At 43.7% G+C, this 12,042-nt stretch overlaps 1 protein-coding gene across 1 annotated transcript in view; it reads left to right on the top strand.

The window, feature by feature from the left end:
• MRPL3 (mitochondrial ribosomal protein L3) overlaps positions 1–12,042 on the top strand; it is a 153,226-nt gene that overhangs the window by 66,457 nt on the left and 74,727 nt on the right. The window contains exon 6 of the mRNA XM_073569428.1: positions 6,673–6,733. Within this exon, the coding sequence (XP_073425529.1) occupies positions 6,673–6,733 (61 nt within the window). The remainder of the gene's footprint in view (positions 1–6,672; positions 6,734–12,042) is intronic.

Raw genomic sequence — 12,042 nt, 5'->3', positions numbered from 1 at the left:
TTGGCGACGATGCTTTTCAGCTTTCTAAACACCTACTCAAACCATATGGTAGTCGTGGATTAACACACCTGAAAAGAATCTATAACTATCGGTTAACCAGAGCACGCAGAGTGGTGGAGTGCGCGTTTGGAATTTTAACTGCCAAATGGAGAGTCCTGTTAATGGCCATGAAAATGAAAACAGAGACTGTGGATGAGGTGGTGAAGGCCTGTGTAATCCTGCACAATTTTGTCCTTTCAAAGGAACCAGTTTCCATCAATGAAAATCTGTCTGAAACCACCTTGTGGGATTATGAGCAGCAAACTTTGTACTGGCTCAGTGGCAAGAATGAGTGACACCTTTGCAGACTATTTTGTGACACCAGAGGGACAAGTGGACTGGCAAGATGACATGATATAATTTTCTATACCAATTGTGAGTAACTTTTTTTTTTTTTTTTTAACTGAAATTTTACCAAGTGTTTGGTTTTCCCAAGCATTGTTACCATGTGATTTGGTTTACCAATTTTTTTTTTTTTTTTCAAGTTTTACACTTTGCAGTGTTACCAATTGTTGGGTACCAAGCATAAAGTTTTACCAAGTGTTGTTTTGCACTTACAAATGTTACCAGGTGTTGTGTACCAAGCGTTTTACACTTTGAAATGTTCACATGTGTTGTGTACCAAATGTTGTGCTACCAAGTGTTTTTTTGTACCTTGTACACCACCGGTGTACTGTGAAAGATTACCCAGTTTTTTTGTACCTTGTACACCACCGGTGTACTGTGAAATATTGTTGTGTGTTGTGTTACAAAGTGTTGTGTTTACCTTTTACACCACTGGTATAATTTGAATATTTCCAAAGAAAGAAGCAAAAAAGAAACAACACAATAAAGTTTTTTGAAAAAAAAACAGTTTATTTCTGAATTTGTAATAACTGTATATTTTTTTTGGTATCTTAAACCTTTTTTGTAAGTTTTTTTTTTTTTGCTATATATTACCTTTTTTGTAACTTTTTTTTGGTATATATTACTTTTTGTAACTTTTTTTTTGGTATATACTACCTTTTTTGTAACTTTTTTTTTTTTTTTTTGGTATGTTTTTTGGATAAGAAAACATTACAGAGTGTGATAATGTTGGGTGGAGATAGTATTGGAGGGGTTAACAGGGTTGACCACATCGAGGGGGTGGGGGGGTAGAGGACTGGGGAGGGAGTTGGTGAGGACCAGAAGTGGAAGGGGGGTTTAACACATGTGGTTGGGACGGGAGTGGATGGACAGACGAGGTTTGTGGGTACATTGAAGGTGTATGTGGGGGTGGGTATGGTGAGGGCATTGGGGTATAATGCAATGGGGAAGGAAGGTACTGGGAAGAATGGAATGGGGAACTAGAGAAAGGAGAGGGAGTGGTAGGAGGTGGGACGGCTGTATGATGGATGGTGGTGGAAGGATGGACGGGGGAAGGATGGACTGTGGAAGGATGGACAGAGGGAGGATGGACAGGGGGAGGATGGACAGGGGGAGGATGAGATGCTTCAGCAAGCACTTCCACTAGAGCATTCTGACAGGCTTGCATCACACGCATCTGCTGGTGAGTACTTAAACCTTCCATTTGCCGGACAACAGATTGGAAAAAGGTATGTCTCCGTGTCTGGTTTGATTCTAAATTCATCTGTTCCATGTATCTTCTGAGTTCCATGATACTTTGATTGATCATGGTCAACCCAGAAGATAACCGTTCTCCATAAGTGTGGAAACCGTGCTGGACAGATGATTTTAGACTCAAACAGTCAGACAAGGTCATCCTTTCCTGACTCCTCAGACGCTGCCGGCCAGAACCAAAAGTTGGTCGAGATGTTGCGGCAGTGTCAGAGGGGTGGGGAACAGGGAACAAGTCGTCACCAGCAGCTTCATGTGATGAAGTCTGCCCTGCTGCTCCAGTGCTGGTGGAGGGGATAGAGGGATGAGACAAGAAAGTAGGTAGAGAGGGGTCGGATACCTCGATGTGGTCACCGGGGGCGGTCTCACTAGGGATCACTCCAGAGGGACGCAACTCTGATGCAGACTCCCGAGTGCTACAGATGGTGCTTAAAAAAAAAAAGGAGAAAAAATGTATATTAAAAATATTGATATTTAATTTAAGTCTGCTGAAAAAAAAATTTGGTTAAACATTTCTACTACAGAAATGGTTTGGGTAATATTTACCTTCTGCACACCATTGTTGATCGCAGGAACGCCAGGGCTTTGTAGTTTTTGTACTGGGGTCCTCGGCGTCCTCCCGATCCACTCGGGGTCTGCATCTCTTTGTTGTAGTCCCTCTTGAAGCGATCCCGGAGCGACCGCCACCGTGTGATAAGCCTGTCACCTGTGAAGCAAAAAAAAAAAAAGGGGTTTAGTATTCGACACTTCACATGCTGGAATATAAGTTACTGAAGTTGTAATACTTACGCACAAAATCCCTGGCCCTCGCATTGAGTTCCTCCCAGTTCTCAATAACTGAAGAACAGACCTCATCCCAGAGCCGTCGGGTGGTTGGTTGGTCGGCGTGTAGACGGTTTGCCGTGTTCCACAGCGGCTCCCGGTTTTCCACCTCACGGATGAGTTCGTCAGTATCAATCATGATACCCTCCTCCATATATCTCCGGGGAGCACGCTGTGAAACCTGTGAAGATAAAAAACAAAACAAAGGAAAAAAAAATTACATTCTATTTAAACACATGATGTTCATTTAAACAATTATCCAAATAGGGTTACTTACCTTTTGCCGACCAACAGATGCATCACCTTGACGACCCTGGGATGTCCTGGGAGTCACTCTAGTGCGGGCACCGGACTCTGAAGACTGTGGTAAACAAAAAAAAAAATTTGTTTGGATGGATGCGTAGTTATTGTATGTGCACTGTGATGAATGTTTGTGTTGGGTGTAGCATTATGTATCTGTGTATGTGCTAAACTTACACTCTGCGCACCCCCTCCTTGTGTCTCTCCACCCTGCACGTCTCCTCCTGGAAGCTCCTCTGAATCATCTTCCTGTTAAAACATAATACATGGATAGTGTTTTTAACAAACAAAAAAAAATATTTTAAATAAAAAAAAAAAAAAATTTTTACCTCAGCTCGCTGATGATGTGAGGGGGAGCTTTCAGGAGAAGACATTATGGTTTGGGGCAGCTGCGGTGCTTCCTGAAGTGATCTGCAAGTATAAAGACACTTGTTAAGCTACTATGCAAAGGATCATAATAAGCTTTCAGGCCTTTATACTTACAGGGAAAATAAAGGTTGGCTGGCCGTCTCTGCTGCGGCCTGTGCGACCGTCTCCGCTGCGGCCTGTGCGACCGTCTCCGCTGCGGCCTGTCCGACCGTCTCCGCTGCGGCCTGTCCGACCGTCTCCGCTGCGGCCTGTCCGACCGTCTCCGCTGCGGCCTGTCCGACCGTCTCCGCTGCGGCCTGTCCGACCGTCTCCGCTGCGGCCTGGCCGACCGTCTCCGCTGCGGCCTGGCCGACCGTCTCCGCTGCGGCCTGGCTGGTGGTGCTTGCTGAAGTGATCTGCAAGTATAAAGACAATTGTTAAGCTACTATACAAAGGATCATAATAAGCTTTCAGGCCTTTATACTTACAGGGAAGCTAATCGTTGCCTGTACTCTGCCGCGGCCTGGGTGTTCATCTCTGCTGCGGCCTGACCCGGTCATCTCTGCTGCGCTCTCGCCGGTCGTCTCTGCTGCGCTCTCTTTCACCATCCCTTCTGCGGTCTGGCTGGCCGTGTCTGCTGCTTTTCTGGTGGCGCTTCATTATTAAGTGATCTGCAAGTATTAAGAAAATGATATGAAAGTTTTAAAAAAAAAAAAATATTCAGTATTTTAAGTGTTTGCATGTCTACATTTCCTTATCTCTCACCGAGTGTAACCACAGTGATTGAAGGTGTGTAATATTTTGTGTAAACCCACTTTTTTTTGCATGTGAATTCCCTGAAAAAGTGTAACCAAGTGTAACCAGTGATTGAAGGTGTGTAATTGCTGTGTATACCAGTGTTTGCATTCCCTCAAACTCTCACCGAGAGTGTAACCAGTGATTGAAGGTGTGTAATTGCTGTGTATACCAGTGTTTGCATTCCCTCAAACTCTCACCGAGAGTGTAACCAGTGATTGAAGGTGTTTAATTTCTGTGTATACCCACACTGTGTTTGCATGTTTTTGAATTCCCTGAAAAACTCAGCTGTGTATACCCAGATTATTTTCATGTTGCAATCTCTCACTTTTAACCACACTTGTATACCAAAAATTTAATGTACCTTTATGGTAACTTAATTTTACATTTTTTTTTTAAATGATACAAAGGAGATTTTTTCAAAACAGTTTATTATATTTTTTTGTTATTATTATTTTTTTTTCCAACAAATAGGAGCTACTCTGCTCTTTATTTTAAATACCACAATAAATGAAAAATAAAAAAACACCAATTTACAACAGATACATTAATAACACCACAATTGCAAATCTGAAAATAAAATCTAATAAACATACAAAAGAAAACAAATTAAATTATTTAGAAAAACCCACACAAACATGCATAACACACAGCCAGGCCACACACACACACACACACACACACACACACGGTCTTGCAGGTGGAAGATTTGCAGCTGAGTTTGGTAGTCAGGCTGGTGTTTGATGTCTGGTTCGGTGTCTTCAGTGTGGCTGTTGCCAGATGTCCGGGCCCAATTACACCACATACAATACCAGTTAGGTCAGTTTCACATTTGCACTTTATAGCGCAGCGATGACCTGCACACGGCCGCCGCTAATCACCACCCCATCCGGTCATCACCGCCTACTAGCACACATGGACGCTTGGGATCTGCGCACCCTATGTTTAGTATGGGGTGCGCAGATGGTGCGCTGGCAGGATTTTACTGTGTGCTGCGCACTTTTGAAGGTGTGCCATGCGCGACAAAATGCAACATGCTGCATTTGGCGCACAAGGGCACACCTTCAAAAGTGCACAGCACACTGTAAAATCCTGCCAGCGCACCATCTGCGCACCCCATACTAAAGATAGGGTGCGCAGATCCCAAGCGTCCATGTGCGCTAGTAGGCGGCGATGACCGGATGGGACGGGGATTAGCGGCGGCCGTGTGCGGGTCATCGCTGCGCTATAAAGTGCAAATATGAAACCGGCCTTACACCTCACAATCACAGCAAGAAATACAATATTACAGTTGTATGAAAATAAAATGCAGTACACATGCAACAGAAAAAAAAAAAGATGGAAAAAAAAAATAAAAAATGCATTACACACACACACACACACACACACACACACACACACACACACACACACACACACACACGCACACACGCTCCAGGGGTCTTGCAGGTGGTAGACTTGCAGCTGGGCAGGCAGGTTTTATAGCTCTAGTTCAATCTTCTATCAGGCTGCAGTCAGATATCTTGCTTGGTGTCTTCAGTGTTGCTGGTGCCGGATTGTCTGGGCCCAATTACACCACATACCATACACCACTCAATCACAACATAAAAAATACAATATAATTACAGTTGTATGAAAATAAAATGCAGTACACAAGCAACAGAAAAAAAAAGTATGAAAAAAAAAAAACAGACATGCAACACTCGCAGGCCATACACACACACACACACACACACACACAGAAATGTCATAAATAGGTATACTCACACTTGTAGGTGAGCTGGAACTGGCAGGCTTGGTGGGTGTCCTCTGGCAGAGGCTTGGTGGGTGTCCTCTGGCAGAGGCTTGGTGGGTGTCCTCTGGCAGAGGCTTGGTGGGTGTCCTCTGGCAGAGGCTTGGTGGGTGTCCTCTGGCAGAGGCTTGGTGGGTGTCCTCTGGCAGAGGCTTGGTGGGTGTCCTCTGGCAGAGGCTTGGTGGGTGTCCTCTGGCAGGCTTGGTGGGTGTCCTCTGGCAGGCTTGGTGGGTGTCCTCTGGCAGGCTTTCTGGCTGACTGCTACTGCATGTCTGGGCCCAATTAGCCCACCTTATATAGTTTTGGGACTGTCTGGAAAAGTATCTTTTTTCTGGGCATGCCCAGTGTGATTTTGCGGATCCTGCCGGCGGATTCCGCAAAATCGCGGATCCCGGCGGATCCGCCGCCCATAGGCGGCCATTCTACTGCATGACGGATTACGGCGGATCCGCCATTTTGACGGCGAAAAAAAACGTTACAAGCTCCGTCCTCCTCAGACAGAATCCGCAAAGAATTTTGCGGATCCGCCGAATATCGGACGCCACAGACGACCATCCGTCAAAATCCGCCACTAATGTATCCCAATGGGGAAAATGGCGGATCCGCAACAAGAAAAAGCGGATCCGCCATTTTCAAATTTTGGCGGATTTTGACTGATGGCAAAAAACTGAAGTGTGAAAGAGGCCTAAGCAAGCAAGAGAACACTTATTTCAGTTAATTTATGCATAGTTAAATTCTTTCCCTTTCAATATAATACACGGGAAGATGTTTCCATTCTGAAACCAAAATGAGGCAGTTGCATGAGAATAAATCAGATTTCAGCTGTTATTTTTCAGAGGCCCCTCTTATAAATTAAAGCTCCAGCGTGATTGATTGGATTAAGCAATTGAAACACTTTATGCCAGTCTTGATAAGTTATCCAGTTTTTCTTGATCAGCATTCCAGTAATTGTTTTAAAGGTTTTGTATATTTTATATTAGGTACTCCTCTTTATGCCGCACATTTCAGACCTGGACAGTATATAGATGTCACTGCCAAAACGTAAGTATCTTCTCTATGTTTTCGTTACATCTTTCTTTATACATTTAGCCTATTATATATCCTTGCATTAAGTGTAGCTTGTCCTGGGAAAGTGCTTGCGCGTACAAATTAAGAATCTGCAGGATCCACAGCATGTCAGTTCTCTCTAGTAGATTTCTCAATATGAAATGCATTGTGTCAAAGCCACAGCAGTTCTGCAGCAAACGTGAAAAGCCAGGGTAGATGGAAAAGATATTTAATGTTTCTTTGAATATCCAGCAGCGGTTCATCCTAGTTGTATTTATTTGACTCTATATTTAAAGGGAATTTTTCACCAGGTTTTTGCTACGTACTCTAAAGGTACTGTCACACTTAGCGATGTACCAGCGATCCCGACCAGCGATATGACGCAGTCAGGATCGCTGGTACATCGCTAAGTGGTCGCTAGTGAGCTGCCACATAGGCAGATCTCACTAGCGACATCGCTGGGGACGGGGATCGCTACTTACCTGTCACACCAGGCGATCCTGCGTCCTCCCGCCCGGCTCCACGCGTCGCTCGTCCTCACAGCAGGAAGCGCCACAGGAAGCTGACGACGAGAAACAGTCCTGAACGTTCTCGCGCGATCAGCGATAACCAGCGGGGGAGCGGGTCGCTGGTAAGTATCAGACACAGAGATATCGCTAGCAATATCGCTATAACGTCACTAGTTATAGCGATATTGCTAGCGATATCTCTTAGTGTGACATGCCCTTTAGAGCATCATAATGTAGAGACAGAGACCCTGATTCTGCAGTATGGCACTTACTAGACTGCTTAGCAAAGTTTTGATAAAATGACTGTTTTATCAGCAGATTATCAATAGAGGACTAGTAAACGTGCTACCATTTAGTCCTCAATCTTCATGCTCTCCATATACTGTGCATAAGCGGCAAGCTGCCAATTAGTGGTGTGGGCAGTGTTATGCAGATTTCAGCATTCAGAGAACGGCTAGATCTGCAGCACATAAAACAGTGATTTTATCAAAATTGTAGCAAGCAGCCAGTAATGATAAATTGCTGGAATCAAGGTCTCTGTCCCCACAATATGTTGTTCTAAGATAGGATAACAACAACCGGGTGAGAGATTCCATTTAATAACCAGCCTGTGAGGTAGCGCTGTCATTTAAATAGGGGATCACTCGCTTGCAGCCACAAAAAACAGATCCGGCATGGGTTTTCCATCAAATCATAACAGTCCATGTGGTTTATTAGGCATCATAAACTATGACCAGCAACTTAAAGATCATATAAACGGCATAGTGTCCATGACAGAGCTTCACTCTGTTAGCAATGTCCAAAAGACAGGCTTTTCAGCCTCACAGTTATATCTCACCCCATCAGGGTTCTCTCATGGCTGCTTCTCCATACTGCAGACATTCATTCCCTCCAGGGAACTCTCAGGCACTTGCAGCCATTACTCACAGCGTCCACACGTACTGTCAGGCAGGGAGCCCCATCTCAGCGGGACCTTCCACACTGGACCAACCGGGTCCAAGCATTCACCCCATGTGACCTACCCTGGCCACATTATATGGTTCATAGCCACGCCCACCGGTCACATGAATCTGACCTCATCACAGGTCCTTCAAGCCTTTACACACTCTTTACAACCGTGCTTTAAACACACCCCCTGGTGGGTTTGTAGGTAACCAGGTCCGCCCATCTCTCTAGTTACCTGGAAACTTCTCCCTTACACATTGAAACAACACATAAGTCTCCATCTCAAGGACACCCACCTTGAGATACATAACCGTTCTTCCATATTCTGCCACTCATCCTCTCTCTTGGGACATCCACACAGCGCCCCCTAGCGGGCACAGTGATCATTACACCACAAGCCCTTAAAGGGCCTTAAATGGTCACCCTTTTTTTTTATTTACATTTTTGCCTTTCCGCTTCTAATCCATCATAACATTTTTGTTTCTCACTCATATGTCTGTGTGAGGTGTTTGATGCGGAGGACATTGCATTAGTTTTACCCATTGTTTTGGGGAACACATATATACATTTTTTAAATATACAGTTGAAACCAGAAGTTTCCATACACTATATAAAAAGACACATACATGTTTTTCTCAATATCTGACATGAAATCAGAATAAGCCTTTCCCGTTTTAGGTCAATTAGGATTACTATATTTATTAATATTTGCTAAATGCCAGAATAAGAGAGAGAGAATGTTTTAGCCATTTTTATTACTGCAAAGTCAAAAGTTAACATACATTTCATTAGTATTTGGTACCATTAAGCTTTAACTGAATGACTTGGGTCATACGTTTGGGATATCCTTCCACACGCTTCCTTAATAATTCCTATAATAGTTTGATCTGAATTTGGGCTCATTCTTCCTGATAAAACTGGTGTAACTGATGTAAGTTTGAGGGTCGCCTTGCTCGCACCTGCCTTTTCAGCTTTGTATATAAGTTTTCAATAGGATTGAGATCAGGACTTTGTGATGGCCACTCCAAAACATTGACTTTGTTATCTTTAAGCCACTTTGTTACCATTTTGGCAGTATGCTTCTGGTCATTGTCCATTTGGAAGACCCATTTCCACCAAAGCTTTAACTTCCTGGCTGATGTCTTGAGATGTTGCTTCAGTATTGCCACATAATCTTCTTTTCTCAAGATGCCATCTATTTTGTGAAGTCCACCAGTCCCTCCTGCAGCAAAACAACCCTACAACATAGTGCTGCCACCCGCGTGTTTCACAGTTGGGATGGTGTTCTTAGTCTTCCAAGCTTCTCCCTGTTTCCTCCAAACGTAACGATGGTCATTATGCCCAAGAACTTCAATTTTAGTTTCATCGGACCACAGGACACGTCTTCAAAAATTAAGGTCTGTGTTCCTGTGTGCATTTGCAAACATTATTCCAGCTTTTTTATGTTTCTTTTGGAGTAATGGCTTCTTCCTGGCAGAGTGGCCTTTCCACCCATGTTGATATTGACACAATCTTACCAGCTTCTGCCATCATCTTCACAAGGTCTTTTGCTTTTGTTCTTGGGTTGATATGCACATGTCAGACTAAAGCATGTTAATTTCTGGGACTCAGAACCTGTCTCTTTTCCTGAGCGGTATTATGGCTGAACATTCCCATCTTGATTGTACTTGCATATAACAAGGCACCTTCAGCTATCTTGAAATTGTACCCAAGGATGAGCCAGGCTTGTGCAAGTCCACAACTCTCTTCCTGATATCTTTGCTGATTTCTTGAGACTTTCCCATGATGCTACAAAAAGAAGCAGTGTGTTTCAGGTTTGCATTAAAGTACGTCCACAGGTATGTCTCTAAGTAACTCAGATGTTGCCAAAAAAGCTTCCAAATACATGACATCATGATATGTGCATTCCAGAATTGTTTAAAGGCATAGTAATCTTAGTGTATGTAAACTTTTGACTTTGCAGTAAGTAATGAAAAAAAACATTCGCTCGACTGGCATTTGGCAAATATTAATAATTATGGTAATTCTAATTGGCCTAAAACGGGAAAGGATTATTCTGATTTCATGTCAGATATTGAGAAAAACATGCAGATATGTCTTTTTATATACTGTTTGTAAACTTTTGGTTTCAACTGTGTGTGTGCTTATGGTCCAGGAACTGTACGCCACTTGGCTGCTATCAGGATAATAATTTTTTCTGTCTCTTTAAGGCTGTGTGCCCACGATGCAATTTTTAAGCGTTTTTGCCACGATTTTCGGAGCAAAAACGTTTAAAAATCTTGTACATGACGCCCCCCATGCATTCCTATGGCATTCCGCACATGCTGTGCTAATGCTGCGCTTTTTTCCGTGGCGGAAACGCATCGCGGAAAAAATCGCAGCATGATCATTCTTTTGTGCGGAATCGCAAAGAATTGCCGCGATTCCGCACCCATAGGAATGCATGAGAATCGCTTACTTCCTGCATGTGGCTATGCCCACCATGCGGGAAGTTAAGCGTCTCATGTGCGGTTGGTACCCACGGTGTGGAGGAGAGGAGACTGTCCTCCAGGCCCTGGGTACCATACCCCTGTAAAAAAAAAAGAATAAAAAATAAAAAATCGGGGTATATTTACCTTCCGACGTCCCGCGCTGCATTCCCGGCCTAAGCATTCTTAGTAATGCCTTGCGGCAAGGTCCTGTGATGACGTAGTCTCGCGTGACTCTAGCGGTCTCGCGAGATCGCTATAGTAACGCGAGACCAACGTCATCACAGGTCTCGCAAGGCATTACTGGGAACGCTGAGGCCCGGGATGGCAGTGCGGGACTTCGGAAGGTAAATATACCCCAAATTTTAATTTTTTTTATCATTTTTAACATTTTATCTTTTACTATTGAGGCCGCATAGGCGGCCTCAATAGTAAACAGCTGCTCACACTTGTCAAACACTATGTTTGACGAGTGTGACCAACCTGTCAATCACTTTCCAAGCGATGCTTCAAATCGCTTGGAAAGTGCTTGAGAAAATCGCGGAAAAAACTGCGCGATTTCTGGGAAGGAGTCCGGTTTTCACTGTGCATATTAACACGCAACGTGGGCACATAGCCTAAGAGTTCCATTTCAAATTTATTATGCAATTCCAGGAATATTGATGTTGTCAGTGTGAGAAATCAATAATAATGTTGAGTAGCATTTTCATGCAGCACGTGATAAGAATGTCCACCTTTACCTTGGAGCGAAAGGTTGCTTTGCTTTCTTCTATTTAAAATGTCACTGCCTATTAAGGTTCTGTATATATATCTTCCTGTCATGCCCAAAATGTTGGTAATTGACCAGTTTAACATTTCTTGAACATTGGATTGTGCTTTTTCAGGAAGATTCTTCATGCTCATATAGTTCTGACATAAACCGTGTAATTAGATGAATGGGAGCTGTTAACATTTCTGAAGTCTGAACGTGTGGCCTCGTTTTTTTTCTTGAAATTACATGTAAACGTTACATGTGGTTGTGATGGATATTGGTTTATCAGTGTTCTCACTTCCAGTGCAATCCATGCTACATTAGTTCACAAATTTTGCCTTCTGCTAGAATCCTGTTGGAAAAAACATTTTTAAAACCGACGACGATGTCCCACTGCCTGCTCCAGCGATACAGTCCAGATGTTTTCTCCTTCGTCTCATTGGGGGACACAGAGACTGTGGGTGTGTGCTTCTGCCGTCTGGAGGCCGACACTAAGTGTACAAAAAAAGAGTTAGCTCCTCCTCCGCCGCATACACCCTCGCCCCTAGGCCGGGCGTAACTCAGTTTTTTGCTTAGTGTCTGATGGAGGCACACGCAGTCTGGAATTCCAGACTAGATTTTTTTTTTTTT

Source organism: Dendrobates tinctorius, unplaced genomic scaffold (genome assembly GCF_039654945.1).
Source record: "Dendrobates tinctorius isolate UK_male_01 unplaced genomic scaffold, ASM3965494v1 ptg000005l, whole genome shotgun sequence".
Classification (NCBI taxonomy): domain Eukaryota; kingdom Metazoa; phylum Chordata; class Amphibia; order Anura; family Dendrobatidae; genus Dendrobates; species Dendrobates tinctorius.
This window is presented reverse-complemented; position numbering and strand designations above follow the sequence as displayed.